The 22857-nt window shown below is 45.1% G+C and overlaps 1 protein-coding gene across 5 annotated transcripts in view; it reads right to left on the reverse strand.

The window, feature by feature from the left end:
- The window catches only part of KIF16B (kinesin family member 16B), a 281414-nt gene that overhangs the window by 244337 nt on the left and 14220 nt on the right, over nucleotides 1-22857 (reverse strand). For all 5 annotated transcript variants that reach the window (XM_032859219.1, XM_032859217.1, XM_032859216.1 and 2 more), the window contains exon 2: nucleotides 196-265. In XM_032859219.1, coding sequence (XP_032715110.1) covers nucleotides 196-265 — 70 coding nt within the window. The remainder of the gene's footprint in view (nucleotides 1-195; nucleotides 266-22857) is intronic.

Raw genomic sequence — 22857 nt, forward strand, 5'->3', positions numbered from 1 at the left:
AACCAGGGATAGGAGAGGAGACAGAGCATCACCCTTTTGCTTCACGGATGATCCCTAGCCAAGTGCAAGCTGATGTGGCTAGTTGAACTGAGAAGGAGGGGAAAGGAAATGGCAGATGTGTTTCATTTACCAACAGATCATTCTGACAATAAAACAAACTGGAGGCTCCCGGAGCAAGGCCAGGTTGCTACTTGCCTTTAAATTTGTGATTGTTGTTTTGCTTTTCTCCATTTGAATAATGAATTTGGCTTCCAAGTCCTTTTCCCTGCAACACAAATAATTCAGTACTAGTTAGGAGAGAAAAGATTGTTTGGAAAACATTTGTTTTATTTACTTTTTACATATGGGGGTTTGTTTTTAAATGGCATATGATGCACAATCTGTGGTCCCACTCCTCCCAAATCCTTACTAATATAAACCCAAAGACACACAAAACAGATGCCACCATCAAAAAACTTAAGACTGACAAATAGTGTGTTCTCAAAACCTGGAAGAATTTCTAACTGTGAGCCAAAAGGAGTGTAAATTAAATGACAGAAACTGTGGAGGGCTGTGTGACTCATGAAAGAAGCCATGCTTTTTTTTTTTTTTTTTTTCCCTGTTACCTGGTTACAAAAAGACTGACACCTCCCCTTCACCCAGGGTGAGAACCAAGAAGAAAAACTGGTGTGAATGGTCACAAACAGGTACTGCTTCTAGAAGCAGCCAGGGCACTGCCCCTTCCCCTCATCTTCTTTCCATAAGCATTCAGAAACTGCAGTTCCTGGAAAACTGCAGAACTGGAAATCCACAGAACTCCTAAGAAGTACAGTTCACGAGAATAAATGACACGTATCCACACAGTGGAGTGGTCCGTCACTGACACAGAACTGAGGACAGTTTCCATATACTGCTAGGGGGTGGTAGCCAGGATGTACTATTGTTAAGAGGGGACCGCAAAGTGGAGAAAAGTCTACAGAGAATGCTACCACTTTTACTTAAAAAGAAAAACGATAGCCTACATATTTTTCAAAAGGCCAACTACGGAAAAGGAAGAAAACAGAGTGGAGGAGACAGAGACAGAGACTAGATTTCTACAAAGTATCTTGATCTATAGATCATCTCTAGAATGAGCACAATAATTTACACAAAAAATAAAACAAGATTGTTATTTAAAGTGACCTGAAACACATCAGTGTTAAAAGAAAAAAAAAAAAAGAAAGAAAGAAAAGAAAAGCCTGAAGTGCAGGCCTTACGTCCAGTGTTAAAAAAATAAAATAAGAGAAAAATTAAAATTAAAATAAAAGGAACGAAGACACAAAAATAAGCTGAGGCAGGTGAACCTAACTGGGCTTTGGCACCACATGGTGCGAGACGATGTCAGTTTTGACTCGATGCTGAACTCTGACTGTAGAATGCAGTGGGGTATAGCCCAAGGAGAAAAAAAACTGTAAAGAAGTCTTAAAGCACTTTCACTAATCAGATTTTTGCTGGTAAAGTAAGCACTGTCATTCAGAAATTTCTGTTTGTGTACTATGGACAATACCTCAGTAATTATGGTGGTGACCTTGAGAACCAAGGGGTTTGGATGAACAGAGATAAAACCCAAGATGGATGAGGTTAAGTTAAAAACTCTGCAGTCCTGAATCTGAAAGGAACTAGAATAAACTTTATTTGAAATTGAAAAAGGAAAAGAAAGTACCCCCTAGCTTTGTCCTCTGAAAAGGCCTAGAATCTTACGCCCAAATTATAGTCTCTAAATTCCATTTAGAGTCAGGGCTACCTGGGAGGACGACTCACAACAAATATTTGAACTATCTCATCACACAAGAAAGCAGGAAGCCACCATATCAAAAGTTAGTTTGTCCAAGTTGTCCTTAGGCAACTTCTCACACCGCTCCTGGTGATCCCTGACTTCCTGGTATCTGGGACCCTATGTGATCCCTTGTCCCGGGGGAGTGGGCTGGATCTAGCAACTCACTTCTAATGACTAGAACACTAAGGCCCCCAAAGTGATAGTCTGATGCTTCCTAGTTTGGATTACAGGAAGATTCAGATTTCTGATTTGCTGGCGCTCCTGCGTGTGTGTCTCTCAGAGTCCTGGCAATGAGGACAGCCAGGTGCCACACTGCGAGACTTCAGCAGAGACTCACCCAGAGACAAAGAGCAGAGAGCCAGCAGCCACCTGGGTGAGCCTAGGAGTGCCCCTCCCCCAGCCAGGCTGGAAGGCCCAGGACTGCACCCTTGAGAGACCGTGAGTGGGTGAGAAGACCCAATAAACCCCACACCAACCCTGAACTCACAGAAACGGTGAGGTAATAGATGTTGTTATAAGCCCCTAAATTGGCACTTTAGGGGTTCTAAGGCCCTCGGCTGTGTTACACAGTTAAGAAATATCAATACAAGAGCTACGTCAAAAGGACTCAGGAGCCAACCTGAACTAAGTTCCCACCAGCCACATCTGAGCAGAAGAAAGAATGTGAAATATGCACCAACCTGAATCATTTGAAATATGCATCAACTTATGAACTCATAATGGAAAAAAGTAAAAACTGAATGGTGCCCTTTGGAAAATCCAAAAGAGTCACCCCATTATTTTAAAAACTAGTGAACAGGGGCACCCGGGTGGCTCAGTCAGTTAAGCATCCAATTTTTTTTTTAAGATTTTATTTGTTTATTTGATACAGATAGAGATCACAAGTAGACAGAGAAGCAGGCAGAGAGAGAGGGGGAAGCAGGCTCCCTGCTGAGCAGAGAGCCCGATGCGGGGCTCAATCCCAGGACCCTGAGATCATGACCTGAGCCGAAGGCAGAGGCTCAACCCACTGAGCCACCCAGGCGCCCCAAGCATTCGACTCTTGATTTTGACTCAGGTGATGACTTCAGGGTCCCAGGATGGAGCTCTGCTGAGCGTGGAGGCTGCTTCCTCCTTCTCTCTCTGCCTGCCTCTCTGCCTATTGTGATCTCTCTGTGTCAAATAAATAAATAAAATCTTTTTTAAAAAAGATTTATTTGAGAGAGAGAGATCACAAGTAGGCAGAGAGGCAGGCAGGGGGCGGGGAGCAAGCTCCCCGCTGAGCAGAGAGCCCAATGCGGGGCTTGATCCCAGGACCCCGAGATCATGACCTGAGCCGAAGGCAGAGGCTTTACCCCACTGACCCTAGTAAATAAAAGGGGAGACTCAAGCATTTCCTAAACAGTCAAGTGTTTTTAAGTTTAACCAAATAGTTGTTTGGGAAAACTCCTCTTTTTAGAGTATTCTACCTAATAAATGAAGAAGAAGCAAAAGAATTAGAATGTCAGCACTTTGCAACTCTGATGAATTCATGGCTCCAGGGAATGCCCATCAACGGCTGCTAACTCCACTAGGAGACAACCAGACATGTTGTCCAGTGAAACTGAAACACGAACACCTCTGCCGCAGAAATCTTGTCCCTGGCCCAAGGAAAAGGCCAGCCTCTGACCTAGAGCTGACGGACAGTGAATGCCAGGAAACACAGAGAGCAGGGGGAACACATCAGACAATGCCAGGGACACAGTCTGCAAAATCCAGCTTCTGGGAAGGGCAGCAGGTAAGTGACCCAGGCTTCAATAACAAGACTAATAAACTGCAAGGAGTATAAAGAGGGCAGTGGAACTTATAGATTGAAAAAAGTCCACATGAACATGTGTCCCCAAGGCAGTTCTCACTTTTGGGTCCAAAATGGACCTGCCCAAGATCTATCAGCCTATCAGCCAAGGACACCTGGGTAGCTCGGTCGGATAAGCATCTGCCTTCAGCTCGGGTCATAATCCTGTGGTCCTGGGATCCAGTCCCATATCAGGCTCCTTGTTAGGCAGGGAGCCTGCTTTTCCCTCTGCCTGCTGCTCCCCCTGTTTGTGTTCTCGCTCTCTAACAGATAAATAAATAAAATCCTTAAAAAAATAAATTAAAAAAAAAAGACCTATCAGCCAATGGGATTTTAGTGCAAACAGAAAAAAAGCCATTTTTAGAAATTACAAGATATCTAGAGAAATCTTAACACTGACTAAATACAAATTGGTATTAAGGATTTATTACTGCCATTTTTGGTATGATAATGGTTTCATGATGATTTTTTTTAAGTCTTAATTTTTTAGAGACACACATTGAAATATTTATAAATGAAATAATATGAGGTCTGAGATTTCCTTAAAAGAATCCCAAGGCGGGGGAACCAGGTGTCCTGGCAACCCCAGGATGAAGAGGCAAATAAATACCAGCCAGAACAATGAAACCCAAATAGTATGTTGCAAACACCATTAAAGAACTACAATGGATTACTATGGCCTGATTTAACTTTTCCAAGCCAGTCTGAAGAAATATAGGTCATGAACAAACCAGTAGCTTAAAAGACAAATAAATGAACTGCTCCCCCCCCCCCCCCCCCCACCCAGTGGTCCATGGCCCAGACCTTGGGCAGGTCCATTTTGGACCCAAAAGTGAGAACTGCCTTGGGGACACATGTTCAAATGGCCGTAAAATAAATACTTCACAAAATTACCCCTCTCCTTAGCGTGCAACTACCAAAAGCAGGTCCTGCCCACAGTGAGAGGACTACACAGTTTTATTAACACAACAAGAGCTGCCACATCTCAATCCCTCCCATTCCCATGTGGGTCATTTCTCTGTCCTTAACCTGTCTAGATCTTTCGCCTTAAAACCCCTGTTAGCAACAAATACCTGCTGGGAGCACACAATCAACCAGGGGTGGAAGATCAGAAGGGACTCCAACAGGTGCTCACACGACTTGTCAATTCTGACTTATAAGACATGAAGGAATGCAACCTACACTGTGTCCACAGCTCTTGTAGGAAGTCAGAGATAGCCTTATACCTTATAAAGGTCCCTCTGTATGATCATTTAATCTTCCCTATAGGTAGCCATGGCAGTATCTCCCTTGGAGTTTGAAATGAACATCCACTCTATAAAAATACTAGCGAAGACATCAACTGGAAGACCATTATGTCCTATGAGCATCTATGAGCCACTTCTGAAACCTGATATGCTGGGTGGGTTTCAAAGGGTTCAAAACCTTGAAATCATGTGCACTGTGATGTGGCGGCAGGAGGGGGAAGGTGGCAGGTTCACTGTTCTTGGGGTCTATAGCTTTCTTCACTTTCTCAAAGAGCTCTGGCCCCCAAAAGACAGGTGCTCCAGCTCAGACCCCTGTGACTCAAAATGCAGCCCAGGAACCAACAGCATTGGTAGCCCCAAGTCTCATTAGAAAGGAGGGATCTCAAGCCCCCAACACAGACCTACTGAGGGGGAACCTGCACTGTAACAAGAGCCCTTCATGACTCCACTGAACATGAAAGCTTGGAAAGCACTGTGCTGACACTATCAGTCTGACAGAGTGATTACTGGCCTTACATTTACTCTCAGGAGACACACCTCCTTAATGTTACCTACTTTGTGCCCTGGGAAACTCACTACCCTTGTACTTTGACCTTTAAGGTTTTTTTGTAAAGTCACATGGCAGAATACGGGTACAACCTAAATCAGCTGGCACTGTCTTTACTCTTGGCTCGTAAATTGTACAGTGGCTTCTGAACGAAAACAACAAGTGTCTGACTTCCTAGGACCTAAGAAGTCATCTGAGTGTTATGACATCCAGATGACCTCATCCCCAGCACACAGCAAACCCATCAGCTTCTAGCCTTTTCTATCCCCTGACTGTTTCCCAATGTCAGGGTGAGGTTGCCACCAACAGCTTGAAGTCATTCTTAAAAATAGTCAGGGTCAGGGAATAACTGAGGGAGAAAATGGCCAGGGGACAGAATCTTAAAAAACTCAGAGAGTAAGAGAAGAAAGGAGGAGCCAGTTATGGAAACAGAAGCATGACTCAGAAAGATCTTAGCAAAGCCGTGGCTCAAGATGATGCTTCTCAGTTTCAAAAAGTCATTCAACAAGAGCTGGAATGATCTTTGAAGAAGGAACTAGAAAAAATACCAGAGCACCATCACCTGAGTTTAAGCACACTAAAGAAATACCTTACTTTATTTTCAGAAGCTATTTCACAGATTTTTGCAAGAAAAGGGACCTTCTGTGGATTGGGGAAAAATCCAGAGACCTCCAGAAGATTCGATGCAGCATTATGAAGAGATGAGGGCCAGGACTTACCTAGTAATATTTATCTTCTGTGCTCAACTGGCTGGTGGTTGTAAAACTCAATGGCAGTTTGAGGACCAGCATGGGCTGCAAAAGCCCAAAAGGTCAGACAGGTGTACAAAATGAAAACACCTTTTTAGATGGAATCATTCAGCAAACTAAGTGAGCAAAATCTACAATACAAATGTTCCTCTTATTCTAATGAACTAATGAGCTCTCTTAATACAAATGAAGATACAAAAATAAATACCAGAGAAAAACCAAACATTTCATGTGAAAAATCTACATTATTAATCAAAGCAGATACCCAAGGATTAATAAAGAATCCTGATTGCTGGGACACCTGGGTGGCTCAGTCGTTAAGCATCTGCCTTTGGCTCAGGTCATGATTCCAGGGTCCTGGGATGGAGTTACCCTTCAGCGGGAGGCCTGCTTCCCTCCCTACCCCCACCACCCCACCCCCTGCCTGTGTTCCCTCTCTCGCTGTCTCTCTCTGTCAAATAAATAAATAAAATCTTTTTAAAAGAAAAAAAGAAAAAAGAATCCTGACTGCCTGCAGCAAAGAATGTATCTTACTCAGGGGAGAACACAGAAGCCTGGTACCCCAGGTCATGGTGACATTTACGCCAGTTTCTGCAACTCTGGTTTGCTAGATACCCTCCTGGGAGAAGGCAAAGAACATATTTCTGTGTCTAATGTAGATAATCTGAGTGCCATGGTGGAGCCTGATGTCCTTAACCATCTAATGAACCCAGCCAATGGAAAAACCCTGTGAACTTGTCGCGGAAGTCACAAATAAAACACAGTAAAGGGTGAGACGCTCAGTATGAAGTCTGGTGACTGATGGAAATCGCTCAAGGGCCAAAAGCACATATTGATGAGTCTGAGTCTTATCAAAATTCCAAATATTTATTGCTAACAACCTGAGATCCATATCTCCCTTGCAGCAGTTAAAAAGCCTGCAGGAGCAAAAGGCTATTGACATGAAAATCACTGTAAATCCAGGGACTGGATGGAAGGCTGAATGTCACTCAGTCAGAAACTGCAGTCAGGGCTACCTGGAAAAGGTTTTAAAATCTAAGTATTAATGTTCCTACAAGGCAGTTTCTGCCTGTCAAAACCACACCAGATCTCTCGCTTGTAATGTCAAACTTCTTACAGTCTTTTTTTTAAGATTTTACTTATTTATTTGAAAGAGAGCAGGAGCAAGCAAGGGAGCACACAAGCAGGGGCAAGGGCATTGGGAGAGGGAGAAGCAGGCTCCCCACTGAGCAGGGAGTCCAAGTGGGGCTCAATCCCAGGACCCCGGATCATGATCTGAGCAGAAGGCAGATGTTTAACCGACTGAGCCACCCAGGCGCCCCAAACCTCTTACAGTCTTAACACGGGATCTTTGCCCGGAAAGCGGGAATTTTCCTCCAGTGCCCTTGGTTAAATTAGGCAGTTCTTTCACAGAGGTTCGGGATTACCTAAAAAGATTTGAAAGTATACCAGATATGCCTGAAATGGATCCCTTCACAGTTGGCAGGGGACGGCCACGTGCGAGGATGTTTTGTTAAAGCGAACAGTCATCGGCACTGTCAATCGTGACGACTGAGTGACCTTCCAGTGGCAGGAGTACTGGAGAACAGAATTCTATCTGGGAACCTTCATATCCTGGACCACATACTGTGTAAGCTTCATGCTGATTATGGGCTAAATAGTTTCTTACAAGAAAACATTCTCGAGGATTTTAAAATAGGCAGGTACTTTATACTGTGTTACTGCTGTGTTAATTTTGAAAGTAGAGTTTTCTGCAATACGATTTTAGCCTAAGAAAAGCACAGATAGAAGCAATGCTTTTCTTCTCTGAAGATCTTGAAAGTTAGTTCATCTTAAAGCTCAATCCTGCTTAATCTTAAAACTGGGGCAGCGCTGCTGGAAAATCAACAGAGGCCTCAGTGGTGGTCACTCTGAATTACTTGTGATTTCAAAAATAAAGTTGTGATAAATAAACTTTTTAAAAAAATAATAATCACAGGTCATCAAGATTAAGGCGGAGGCCATCTGTTCCAGAAAGGAAATTTCACACACAACAATTTCCTAGATTGCTTCCTTCTTGGGCCTAAAAACTAAAACTATAGGAGAAAGGTGTATCTTTCCTCCAAAAGTATTAGCATTTATAATTAAAATGCTAGGCCATACCGAGCATATTTTAGGCCATACAGAGCAAGTTTCACTGTAGTTACTGAAAATACCCATGGAAAAGCCACTGTAATCTCCCCAAAGGGCTTATGATGGTCAGAATTATTAAATGATGACAGTGTTTTCATCGGTTGTAGATTCCAGGAGAGTTGTCAACTTCCAGATATTCCAGAGATGAAAGAAAGAAGGCAGGCTCCAGTCCCCTCTTTCCCTCCACACCCTGCTCATCAATCCCGCTCAGCCCCTTGTCCACTGGAGACACACTACTACCCACAGTCTTCACTTCACCACAGAGCCTTTAACTATCAGAGATGACTTCAGGGTCCATGTGACACTCCATTGACAGCCTTACCTCCCACTCCTTCATCCCCACAGCCAAGAGTCAGTTTCTTAATCCTGTGCAATCAATAGCTCGTCTACCAATCTGGGCCACATGCCACATCTCCCTGCTCCAGACACTGTCCCAGCAGGGGCCGCACACCTCTCCAGTATCTTTGCCTCCAGCCTTGTCCCTTCCCACCCACACTCTACCCTGCTGTCAGCTGGATTCCTCCAAACCCAGGCACTTTAACTCCTTCAGTGACTTCTCAAAGGCTCTAGGATAAAATCCAACTCCCAGCAGTATACAAAGTCCTTCCTGCTCTGACCCCAGCTAATGTCATCATTCAACACTGTTATCAATCCCATCCCCTTATCCTGGCCTGGCCCACTCCCAGCCATCCAACCAGACTCCGCTCAGATCTCACCCATCTGGAGAACCTTCACTGAGCCCTCCATCCCAACCCTTAGTCAGAGGGTCCTCTTCCCTGTCTTCACCACCAGACTCCAAACTTCTTCAAAGTAAGGACTCTACCCATCTGGGTTTACAGCCCCAGGCCCTAGCATAGCACCTGCAACTTTGAGGTGCCCATCCAATGGTTGCTGAATGTGATGGGCTGACTGAACATTAAATAACTGCCTCTTACCCCAGCCTAGTCTTCTCCACATGCATTCGCTACTTAATGCCAGCCTCCCTATGAGTTCCTATACCATTCTTGGTTCTTGCTCTCCCACAGGCTATGATGCCATCCAATTCCTATCCACATTCCAAAGCAAGGCTTGTCTCTGGGCTAATCTGAATCACCCACCCTTGATAAAACTTCAGAAACAATTTCCCTTCATACACCAGCCTAGTTCCTCCCAATCACACAGGTCTCAACCTTGCTGACATCACCTCTCCAATTAGGCTAGCAAACCCTGGAGAAGCAAGAACCAGCTTCATTCATACTCCACGACCTGAGTCCACTGAGCACAAGGGCAATAATCACAACCAGTGCTCAGTGCTTTGTCTCTTAATCCTTGGGCTGAAAACTGTAAAATGCCAGGCACGGAGGGTTCCCCCAGCTCAGGTCAATTTCCTCTGACATTTAAGAAACATGGGAAATAAATCCTGACATTTTTCTCATATTGAGGAAAATAAATAATCTTAAAATATTACTTGAACATTGATTTGATAATAGAGCAAAATGAACTATGTCTCTCCCGAGCCACTTTGGTGAATTGGGTTTCTCAACCGAAAAGTCAATTATGGTTCCTTCATATAAATGAGTAATTTATTTGAAAGGTCTGGAAACTAGATCATAAGATGCTACAAACGAACCAGCTGGAGTAAGTAGACTGAGTTATAGATCAATACTGGGGGGAGGGAGAGGGAGGAAGGAATGGAAAAGAGTAAAATGCCCAATCAGAGAAAGAGAAGAATTATGTCAGCTCTCAGATTTGTGCGTAGGAGTAAGCTTATCAGAAAAAAAAAAAAAAAAAAAACAACCCTATGTTAACTCAATAATTTTGAAATGGTTTTAAATTATTCAGCAATTCAAATGGATTCCAGTTGCTCAGCTGATGGTGTTTGGTCACTCCTGACTGGGTGGTACTGAGATCTCCAAACTAAGCATTATCTAAGCAGATTTTAAAGAATAGCTTATTCACCCCAAGTTCTGAAGTAAATCGGTATCCCCCAAATTCACCTTAAAACTCACATACTTTGTATATAATTGTAGAATCACTATGTTGGACACCCGAAATTAACATAATACTGTATATCCACCAAACTTCAAAAATAAAAAATGCAAACTTACATACTACGAACTAATATTTAGCTGCTTTTACTTTGGTGGCAGGACACTCAGTAGCAAAAATAAAAATAAAAAGCCATTTTTTAAAAGAACGTGTGACCTCCATGGGTACCACTATGGAAAGAAGTCCAAGGAACACTGCTAAGTAGGAGAAAGAACCAGCAGCGGCGTGTGGACCATGATCCGGTCTGCAGTTAAGTAGATAAAGCATAAAGAATACTCACTTCTATGCTTCCAGATGTGCAAAACATTTCTGAACATTTCTGGAAGGATAAAGAGGAACCTGTTAGCAGTATGAGTAGATCTTGTACAGTATCTGAAAACAGAGGTACACTGTATTCTGATGTCCTTCTCTCAATGAATTGCTCAGTCCCTCTGCTCTACCCAATGACATGTCTCTTTTCCCTTTTATTAGGGCTCCAGATAAAACACAGGACACCCAATTAAATGTGAGTTTCAGATAAACACGTGACTTTTTAGTAGAACTATATCCTAAAAGTCGCATGCGATCTACTTACACTTTACTGTCACTTGCTACCCCGGACCCCACCACCCCTGAGCTGAGCTGTGCACCCAGCAGGCTCTTCCCCTCAGATGCAAAGGGGTTCGCCTCCCTTCCTCAAGCCCAGAAAGCGACTGAGCGGAGTCCTCACCTTCACCAGCCCCCTCAGTACCCAACGCAGCAGCAGAGGCTCCATAAGTACGAGTCCCCTCGCCTGTGTCTAAGTGTGGAAACAAAGCCGGGGAGGGATAGTCTCTTGCAACAGGCTTCTCCTTACTTAACCCTTCTGGCTGGTTCTGGGCATCCAAAGAACATGGGATCACTGACTACTCTCACTTGCTCTCCAGGAAATCATAAAAGCCTTCAGCTCAGTTTCTGGAGAAGACCCAGGGGAGACAGATGGTGAAAAAAAATCTGGAGTGGGTTTCTCAGGCAATCACCCAGACTTCATGTCAGCTCCTCAGAACACACTTCAGCACACGGCCGCCAGCCAGAGGTCAGTGGCACCAGCCTCGAGCAGCGGCCAATGAAAAGTCTGCAGAGCCCCCATGCCACTCCCCATGGACTGCCACCATGGACGAGCCGGGGACAGCAGTGCTGTCACAGTCTCAGATGCTAGGAGCGTCCTGTGCTCAACGAAATCCCCCGCTGACCCTGCCATAGCAGGAGGGGGCTATGAAGCCTTACCTTCCCTTACCTTCCCTGGTTTGGAGAGGGTGTAAGAAACGTAAGAAGATTAAGCAATGAGCCAGCTGCTGCAGGTTGGGGTCCCGGAGAGGCACTGTGAGGGAGTTTAGCAAACAGGGTGTTCATTAGGGGCACCCTTGGGGTGGACACCTGGAGAAGGGCGAAGAAAGCAGGACCAGCCAGAGAAGACCATGGATCTGTGACACAGGCCCCCAACGCAGCCTCAGCTGAGCCCACAGGCCCTTCAGAGTGCCCAGCTGGGGCCACGATGGCCTTCAGTGGCCAGTCAGCATGGAACAGTCCCGGGGCTGTGGGCAGCCTGGCGAAGGGGCATAACCTTGAGCCCTGTAGGGCTGACCCTGAAGGCCGGGCTGGGCAACACCATTCAGCAGAGGAAGATCCGGGGGCGGGGAGGGGGTGCGCGAGCACAGGGCCTACCACCCCAAGTCCCCTCAAGTCCATGTGTAGAGTATGCTGACCGTGGCAGCCGCCACCCCAATTCTCCAGCAGAGCCATGAGCGGGAGCTACTGGGCAAGAAGCCCAGTGTCCTAGTACTTTTGTTTCCAGCAGAAGGAAGGATAGCCTAACCAACAGAACTGTCTCAGTACAGATTAGCAGCCTCGAGGCGGGCAGGACTGTCCCTGAGAAGGTGGAGGTAAAGGCTGACAAATGCTTGTCTGGCCCACCCCGCCCCTACAAAGAGATTTATGCACTCATTCAGTCTTCAAATATTTACTGAGTACCTTTCATGCCAGACAATACTCTGGGTGTGGGGGAAAGGAGGTAAATGATACAGACAAGAGTTCTGCAGTCTGCATTTTAGGGACAGGGGAGGAACAAAGTAAACACAATACCATTTCAGATACTGGTAAGTGCTACAAAGACATGAAAGGGTATCATGGGAGAGAACTGGGGACAGAGGCAGTGGGAGGCCAGTGGCCAGTAAAGACCTTTCCAAGGCAGTACTGTGGGAGCAAAGGCCTGACTGCAGGGAGGCCAAGGGCCAGGCAAAGATCTGGGAGGGGCATTCCGGGCAAACAGAACAGCAGGACAAAGACCCTGGGGCAGGAAACAGTTCAAGGTTTGAGGTTTGAGGAGGAAGAAAGCAAGAGTCCAGCATGACTGCAGAAAAGAGGGGGATGAGCAAAATGGGACATGAGGTCAGAAAAGCCAAGGGGAAATTACATCAGGCCTTCCCAGACTCTGGAACTTAGATGTGATAGGCCACAGACACCGGAAGGTGGAATGGGGCAGGGGGCGGGGGGGAGTGGTAAAAATCGCACTTAGCATTTTTAAATGCTCCCTCCAGCTGCTGTGCATGGACTCCAGAGGGGCAAGAGTAGAGAAAAGAAGCCACTGAGACACTGGACCAGTGAGGAAGCTTAGCTCCCCTTCGCTCCTTCTGAAATGGCGTTTCACTAGGTGTTCTCATCCCTTCCTCTGAAGGGAGCCCAACCCACGCATCCCCAATTCCACAACACAACTCCAGATTTGGATTATGACTTTAGAGCTATCACTGCTGGCTTCCAACCGGGGCTCCTCTTCTGGACACGGTAAACACCAGTCATTTAAAAACACGGGTAAGTGGGAAGAAAGAGCAAGTAGCAAAGCAGCGTGAAAACTAGAATCTAATTTGCAGTTAAATAGAAAGGAAGAAGGAAAGAAAAAGATTATGCACATATACTGAGTAACTATTTTCTCAATGCTCCTAAGGACAGTACATAACTAGAACCATTCTAGAAGCACAGAAGAGAAATGAATTAATTTCTCTTCAGTGAGTGGATGCCTTACTCCGGGCATTAGGAATAACATAATTCTGTTACAGAACCCTGGCCCAGTTGAGAAAAACCAGTAGAGACCTGAAGAATTTCATGCACTACAAAATTCAAGCTCAAAAGCATAAAGAACTAAATTTTGCTGGAGACTAAAGATGATAATGACACTTTGCAGGGAATTCTTGATACTACGCAGGGAGGACAGCTGGGGGCCAAAATGGTAAAGGGCTTGAAAGCCAAGCTGAGGCTCTTGGCTCAGAGAAATAGAACACTTGACAAGACGAGGATGGACTCAGGAGAGAGCAGGAGACCTTGTGCACGACTTTGACTCACACGGAGAGAAGGTGAAGCCCCAGGAGGTTAAGGGACTTGCTCAAAGTTGTGACCAGAGTCAGCACTGTGGAAAGTTAAAGAATTAAGTAAGGAGTCAACACTACCGAGCCACAGTGAATGGCTGCGGGCTGTGTGTAAAGCTAGAACCCCAAACTTGATTTCAGCTACCTGCCCTTGAAAGTGGAGTTAGGTAGGCTTGGGCTTCCATGGGAACATGACGGGCCAGTCAGCACATGTGAGCCATCCACACCAAGAGTACTCTCTAAACAGGGTGCAAGGTATCTACCCCATGAGACGCTTCATCGGGGGCATAAGAATCCCATCCTGCCTCATCGCCCACACATCTGCACCATCCAAGCCCCCATCCCATTCCAAACTGTTCCTTCTTCCAGGACTAACAACAACCTTCATGCTGTTCCCTCGGTCTGGAATGTACTTTTCTCCTCCATCTCACTTTTCCTTCAAAGCTTTTAAAAAAGATGTTTCCTCCTCCAGGAAGCCTTCCCAAATTCCTCGTAGCCAGTATCTTCTATTTGAGATTCCATACCACACCACATCTATGAGATATTGCCTAACACACATCTTCTGTGTGATGTTCCACAACACACCACAGCAGTTTCTACCTCTACCTGTTTACTGCTGGGTGCCTACATGTTTGTCTTCTCTACCAATCCAGTCGCTTCCTGAGGGCAGAGATAATGCCTTACTTACCGCATATCCCACAATACCTAGCACTACCCTCACATACAGAAAGCCCCTGAATGAATGAACGAATAAGCAATGGAAGAATGAATGAAAGAGCTGAATTGAAAACAAGATATTACTCTTTAATTTCAAGCACTAAAAGGAAGCTAATGCTTCAAAGCCTCTTATATATTTTCAATTTTTAAGTGCAAATGTGTTTTCCCTACACATATCCGTTAACCTGACAGCTGTTAACTCCAAAGGCAGAAACGAGGCTCGGCTCTTCCCAAAGACCCACAGCTGTGCTCTGACTCCAGGATGGAGGCAGAAGGAACTTGGATCTCTTCTGAGTCACAGGAGAGAGGAAAAATAAGGATGTGCATACGTCCAAACGTCTTCAATACACTTCTCCAAAACACAGAAGCAATACGTTCATAAAAGAAGAGTGGCAGTTTAAATGGAATGGCGTAAGTGAAAACATGGAGACCTTTACTAATACTTCCTCTTGATTTCCTGCATTCAGATGTTAAACCAACTATTTAATGTCCAAAGGTAGCTTCCTTTCATGTGGCAGCACCAGGGAACACAAAGAAATGAGTTTTCTCTGCTCTTTCCCCACGTCATCACCACAACCCTCCTTCCAGATTTATCTCCATTTTAGAAAAATGTTCTCAGCAACAGCTTTTGAAATAAAAAAATAAAATACAATAGCTTGTAAAAAGAAGATTGATTCCTTTTACAACATTGCCAGCTAAATATACCAGATCGGAAAAAGGTATCCTTCAAAATACTAAATTGCAAGACTTTTTTCTTCCAAAGACTTCACTTTGAGTCAGAGTCGAATAAGATGTAAGGCCGGCTTCTGATGTTGCCCAGCAAAGTGGTTTCATAATTTTGCGGGAAAGCACTGGTCTTTGGGGACCCAGGTTGAAATCTTTGGTGACTCTGGCACCTGATTTAACTTTGCCAAGCCTTGGTTCCCTCACCTATGACACACTGATTGTGCAAGGCTGTGGGGGCTGAGCTAGCCTGATGTATCATTTATTTGCCAAAAAATGTACTAGAAGAAAGCAGGCAACACAAGGCCAGGAAGAGAGCCAACAGTCAGTGAGTTCATCTCCATCACAAACCCAAGATCCATACAGGAGTCAGCAAGCGCTTACCATGCCTGTGCTGTCTGAGGCACTGGACACACACCGGTGAACAGAAGCCATGCAAAGCCCTGCCCTCCAGGAGCTAACATTCTGGTGGGCAGATCTGTTAACAATCTTTCCAGGGCTTCCCCAGAATGAGTGGAAACGGAGGGAATCTAGAAAACACATTTTGCCAAATTTTCTAGCCAGATCTCTCAAAGATGAAGAACCACCAGAGTTGATCTTCAAAGGTTTTATTTACGAAATGCTTTATCTTCATCAACATAATCCAGAGGCCACAGTTCATTTAAAAAAAAAAAAATCAGAAACACCAAAACTCTTTCACTTATTTTTAAATACTTGGTGAAAGATGTCCAGTTATTCTGCCTATATACAGAATGTTCAATCAGAAGGCAGGAAATACACACTGTCCCTCCTGCCCAGCAGCCCCATCCCTCCCTCCCCATGGGCAAGCTTGCACTCCCTCCCCATGGGCAAGCTTGCAATGCTCGCCTGTGTGTTAAAGAGAGCTAGAGGCAGAAGTAGGTCAGTGGACACACACACAGGTCTCCCCTGTATGAGGCTCTCGGGATAGAGATGTATGATCATAGCTCTTGCCCTTCAACGGCCCACCATCGCCCCACATGGGTGGGAGCAAACAGCCTCTTAAAAGCAAGGCCATTTGGGGTTGGATGAGTGGCCCACCCCACCCCAGGCATGGGAGGCCAGACCAAGGAGAGATCTGATATTGGTTGACATGGTAAATAAAATGAAGTCATCCAAAAAGGAAGTCCAATCATTGCCTAAAGCAGCAGCCACATTTTGTATCCTGGGAAACAAGCGGGTCAGGTCAGTCACCAGACAGTTCTTTTCCAGGATATTCTTGGAACACCCAGCCGAGTCACACTGCCTTTCCCCAGTGCCTAAACACCAGCGGGCTTGATGAAGAGCTGCTCCCTGCCTGCCCTGTCTCGCTCTTTTTCATGCTGGTCAGACACGGAAGATGCTATGCCACATCTGCAGCTTCTGAGTCGTGATGCAACACACAGGAGCAAAGAAACAATATAGAGGAAGGAGCCACACTCCAAGCAGATTTTCATTTTGCCATTACCTAGAAAATGTCAGGCATCAATGGAAAGTGAGCACACGGACATCATCCTGGGTGTCTGGCTGCTGGGGCGTCACTAGTAACCACACTCCCAGCTAGGACTCCCAACCCAGGAGCTGCCCAGTTTTGCTGCACACACGAGTCTCCCAGGGGCTGTAAAATTCCTGCTGCCCGGCTGAACCCCGTCCCAGTTAAATCCACTCTCTGGGGTGGGAAGCCATCAGTGGAGATGTGAGGCCAGTGTCCTAAACTCCTGGTTTCTCACTTCCGCCATTAAATGTCTCAGAGGGGCAACCAGGGCCTCCCCAACAATCAGCCGTCACTAGCAACGCCCAAAGGAGAACACAAACCATGACCATGGACCTGCAGGAGACCAGGTGACAGAGAGAAAGACCAAACAGGCCACCAAAACCCTCAGCAAAGAAGAAAACGCCTTTGAGCTGAGGCATGCAGAGTGCACACAATCAGAGCGATGTAGCCCAGAGTTTCACAGTCCAAAAAGCCAGGTTCACATTCTACATCTCTAACTGACCAATGTGTGGAGGACCACCAAGCCACAGAGTCAAAGCACAGTGAAGGACACATTTACGCAGAAGCAGTTGCTGTTCTTAGCATTACCAGCACTGTCTGCAGGAACCACTTTGGGGTTGCATCTTTGAGGAGCCTCCTCCCCACCCAAGACATCTCCTTCTTGGTCTTCGCGGCAATACAGGAAGGACCAGCATCTCTTGGCATTCAGTGAAACTCAAGGATGCTTATGACGCAACAGTGGGCCAAGCCAAGAGCACTCAAAGACAAGAGCTCCCCCAAATACTGGAAACACCTGTAATGCAGGAATGGTCTGAAGCAAAGAATTTTAAATAAAGCAAATAAAGGAGAAAGATTTTTTTTTAATTCCAGTATAATTGACATATAGTGCTATAGTAGTTTCAGGTGTACAATACAGTGATTCAACAATTCTATATATTTACTCAGTGCTCAGGATGATATGTGTACTCTTAATTGCCATCACCTATTTCACCCATCCCCTCACCCACCTCCCCTCTGGCAACCATCTGTTTATTCTCTATAGTTAAGAGTCTGGTTTTTGTTTTGTCTCTTTTCTTTGTTCATTTGTTTTGTTTCTTAAATTCCACACGAGTGAAATCATATGGTATTTCTCTTTCTCGGACGGATTCCACTTAGCCTTATTCTCTAGAACCATCCACATTGTTGCAAATGGTAAGATTTCATTCTTTTTATGGCTCAGGAATACTCCATTGTGTGTATATATATAACCACATCTTCTTTGTTCTTCTATCTTGCTGTGGACACTGTGGCTGCTTTTATATGTTGGCCAGTATAAATAATGCTGATATTAACAGAGGGGTCCATGTAACTTTCTGAATAATGTCTTCATTTTCTTCGGGTAAAGACCCAGTAGTGGGATTACTGGATCATATGGTAATTCTATTTTTAATTTTTTGAGGAACCCCCATACTGCTGTCCACAGTGTGGCTGCAACACTTTGCATTCCCACCAACAGTGCACAAGTGTTCCTTTTTCTCCACGTTTGTCAACAATTATTATTTCCTGTCTTTTTGATATTAGCCATTTTGGCAGGTATCATGTGGTATCTCCTTGTGGTTTTGGTTTGCCTTTCCCTGATGATAAGTAATGTTGAACATCTTTTCCTGTGTCTGTTGGCCATCTGTATGTCTTCCTTGGAGAAATGCCTGTCCATGCCTTTTGCCCATTTTTTAATTGGATTATTTGTGTTTTTGGTGTTGAGTTATATAAATTGGATACTGACCCTTTATCAGAAATTTCATTTGTAAATATCTCTTCCTATCTGGTAAGCTGTCTTTTAGTTCTGTGGATTGTTTCATTCGCTGTGCAGGAACTTGTTATTTTGATGTAGGAGAGGAATTTTAAAAATTCATTCTAAACCCGATGTTTTTCAGCAGCAACCCAAGGCTAGTACTGGTGCAGCCTGTGTTCTAGAATAGTTTAATTAGTTGTCAATACTTTAAAAATCATATGTGCAACTCTGGGTTTCTGAACCGTCCTGCAATATGAGAGGACACGGCACTCCTATGACTACACTCCACAGGACAGCAGAAGGGGAGTTGACGAGGGCCTCCCCCTGCAGCCCACACAGCTCAGCAGCTCTCCCCAAGTTCCCCAGACATGGGAACTGAGACCCCCAGAAGAAACTGAGAGACTTCAGAGACGGGGTTAAGCCTCAAACAGGGAAAAAAAAAAAAAAAAAAAAATTTAAGATGACTAGCTGGCAGCAAATCTAAAGAATCTGACTGTGGCTCCTCAAACTTCCTGTGCTTTTTGTTGGACTCTTCTCTTTTCCCACCCATGGCGCCTCTAGGGACAAGAGCAGTGACAATGCTGGCCGATGTGATGAAACCAATCAAGCTGACTTTTAACAAAAAAAAAAAAAAAAACATGATTTAAGCCAGCCAGAAGCAAATAAGGTTTTCTAATTTCTTCCTTAGACTTTCTTAAAGAAACTACCAGTGAGGGGCTTTCTGTCTCATTTCCTTCTGTCTTTAAGGCATAAACTACACCTTAATTTTCAATCCTTCCAACTCCTTGCCAGGATTTCCATCTCCTGAGACCCTCACGGTAGGCAACTTTTGAACAGTAAAGCCACAGGTCTCCAGAGCTGCACTGCTGGGGCAGTGTTAGCAGATTCTTAACACTCGAGAATGCACCCCAGATTCCTTGAAACTGAATACACTACCACGATTTATGCAGAAATAAAAGAAATAACCTTGTCATCAAGCCAGAAGGGCCTGAGGTAAGAAAGGCCTCTGATATCATGATGCTCTTTGAAATAACAGAGGGAGAGAGCAAAACAGGTCTGGCCTCATTTCTGGGGCTCAGCTGACCCAACAGTCTATGCACAATAAAGCAGGCCCCTCCTCCAACTGCTATATGAGGGCGAAGGCAGGCTCCAGTTGCACCTGGTGTAATACGTGCACCTCTGATTTGGACCTCATTTCAAAGGAGGAGGGGGCTAGAGCTAGCATGCAGGGTACCGGCACTCGCTGAGTCCCAGCTGAGGCCTCAGTCTACGATCACACGATGACATCAAACGTGTGGTTTTACTTCTGTTTCACTCAAGTCTTCAACTCTCAAGTAGCACCTTTCCATCCTTTTATGATTAATTACGCTAAGTCAGGCTCCATTCTCTGACACACTGAGCCCCCTCACATTTCACAGCTCTGCTCCATTTGCATTTTCAAAGCTTCACAAACCCAGTTCAGCACTTCAAACAGGAAGCTCTTGAACACAAGTGCAAAGAAACAAGGCCCTTAACTTCCTACAAGTCACATGGGGAACAGCCGTGTGTGCCTCTGACAACAAACGAGTGGATAAAATCACATCGAGCCGAAGCTGCAGAGAAAGCAAACTGCCAGTATTATTGTTGTAGCAAATGCATTATTAACACACAGCCATCAGAAGTTCCTTCAGCTCTGCAAATGAGGCCTCTGGGCCTCCCACACGCTGTTCCCTCCACCTGTTACACCTGTAATGATGGTGGGTGCTGGGAAAGGACAAGTATATTCATCATTACACCAGAATGTTATCTGCCTTCTTCACTCTCATTCTCTCACACATACACAGTGGAGTCTTCCAGAAGTTAGAAGACGTGTGATGAATCATTCCGATGGCTAAAGGAATCTATGCTTACGTACATATTCCTATGTTTTATAATTTTGTTTTAATTCGTAATGTGGTAAACAGCAGACTGATGTAACCATAAATTTTGGGGAGTCCTCAAAAATTCTGAAGAGTGTAGGAATTAGAGAACTCCTGGTCTAGCACAAGGCCTGGCACATACCCTCAGTCGTGGTAGCCTCCTCTGGGGTATTCTTCCCAGCCTCAGAAGAAGCCCCACTCCCACCCTCATGCATCATGCGTTGAATACATCATCATCACCTGGAGAACTTGGGACGCTCCCTTTGTTTCTGTTGCCCACCTTACATCAAGAGCTACTAGAGAGTAAGAATCACACCCTCAATCATCTCTGACCAAAGTAAAGGGCTCAATAATAGCTCAGTAGGTAGATAAATGTCAAGATCACCATGAAAACATCTGCTCTTCACAAAGCTAAGCCTAGTCAGACCTCCAAGTTCAATTCCAGCCATAATGCCTTACCTGCAGACTTGAGCTCACACTGACCTTCCTTTCTCTGACTACCTACTGTACTTTATTATCTACACAGCAGAACAGAATGCTTGGTGACTAGTGGACTTTGTCCATTCGTTATTGAGCTATGTAACATTGTGCATCACCATCACGATATCCGTGTGAAATCCCAAGAGGTGTAAGAGAAAATTATAAGTTAGGACTGATGGTGCCTGATCTACAGCAGGATACAAGCACTCTGCAGCTGTCAAAATAACCTTATGAATAAGGTATTACTGTCCCCACCATAACAAATGAGGAAAGAAGAGCTCAGAAGACTGAGGCATCCTTTAGAAAACCAAGCAGGTACTTAGGAGCAAAGGCAGGAAGCAGCCTGAGGACCACCCAATTTACCTGCCCTTCTGCATCCACGCCTCCCCTGTACTGAGGACTGTGGGCAAGTGTGCGTTTATGGACAGGGCAATCTCTGCCTCACTAATTTAATCAAGGAAACCATCCAAAGGTATCCCTCCAAGGAAAAGCTGACACACAAAGAAAGCAGTTTCTCATATGCAGAAAGCACTGAATGTCTGCTGAATGAGGGAATGAATAAATGAATAAGAAATGGCACGTCGAGAACCACAAACCTGCTGGAAAGGCTGAGGAATACAGTACAGAAAATAAATCAGATGTATCTAGGACTGATTCGTAGTAGCTGCCTCTCAAAAGGCAGAGCAGAAGAAAAGGAAAAAGGCAAAAAGACAGCAAAAGCAGAAACCACCACAAAAGCCTCCGACTCTTCAAAATCGAAGGAGAGAGGAATTCCAGCCAAGATGAAATTACAATCAAATCAGTTCCATAAGCACTTATGTTCCAGGAAAGGAGGAATGAATTCCTTCCGCTGATTCTTTAATTCATTTACTGGTCATCAGAAAGAGCAGAAAATCTGGAAACTACTTGTTAGTAGCAAGTGCAGACTAAGTTATCACTACTACTGGAAAGCAGCTTCCCTTGGGGGAAAAGAAAGAGCCTGCCTTTGCAGGGTTTCCTCCCTCCCCTCCTCACTCTCCTCCTGCCTTCATCATGGACCCACTGCCCACATAACATGCTGAACATCAACCCCCATCTCCCTGACTCACCTGCAGTGGCTGTCCACGTTTCACAGAACAAAGGCACTGACCTCAGTACTAGGAAGGTCTTATAGGTCCCCTAAGCCCAAGCTCCTCTAGCCTGACACTCTAGTCTGGTGATGAGCCAATCAAAGAAATAGCACAGCCAGACAGCAGCACGCCTACCTGCTCAACAGAATGGCTCCCTACCTTCTCCATCCAGCCCTCTACTCAACCTTGCCACCACAAACCATCCGGTCACTCACTTGCTAGCCTGAGCTTCCTGAAGACACAGATCGTGCCCACTGGTGTCCCCAGTGCCTAAGCACAATGCTTGGCCCTTCATAAGGAGGCCAATGAGTGTTTGCAGGGTGAATGAATCATATACACCCACACCTCTTGCTCAGATCATCCCACTTCTGTTCTTGCCCCCTTATAATCCCTTCTCCGCCACTGACCTTTGGACAACTAAAGTCAAATCAGGTCAGTCTATTCTCTCACTCTTCCAGGGGCCCTGACCACACTTAGAATAAGCCTAAGACCTTACCATGGCTTACTGAGCTCTACATGATGCACCACACTCCCCCATCTCACTGCACAGGAGGTCCCACTGGCCTTCTGTATCCAGTGCATATTCCAAGCATGCACTTGCCACAGGGCTTTTGTACTTGCTACCCCTTCCACCTAGAGCATTCTTCCTAGGTATTCCCACAGTTCATCACCTTCTTTTATATACATGAAAAGTCCTTCTGTGCCCGCTGGTGTCTGTGGTTACCTAACCCTTTGCTTTTTTCTCTTCATAGAACGTTCAGCTACCTGCTATTACATACGATCTTTGTTTCTTCCCTAGACCTGTGCCGTCCAATATAAAAGTGACCAGCCACGTGTGGCTAGTGAGCACTTAAAATGCGGTTGGGCCAAATTGAGTTGCGCTATATAAAAAAACACACTAGACCTCAAAGACTTGCTACAGAAAAGTTAAAATACCTC

This window comes from Lontra canadensis, unplaced genomic scaffold (genome assembly GCF_010015895.1).
Source record: "Lontra canadensis isolate GAN:19392208 unplaced genomic scaffold, GSC_riverotter_1.0 scaffold16, whole genome shotgun sequence".
Taxonomy (NCBI): domain Eukaryota; kingdom Metazoa; phylum Chordata; class Mammalia; order Carnivora; family Mustelidae; genus Lontra; species Lontra canadensis.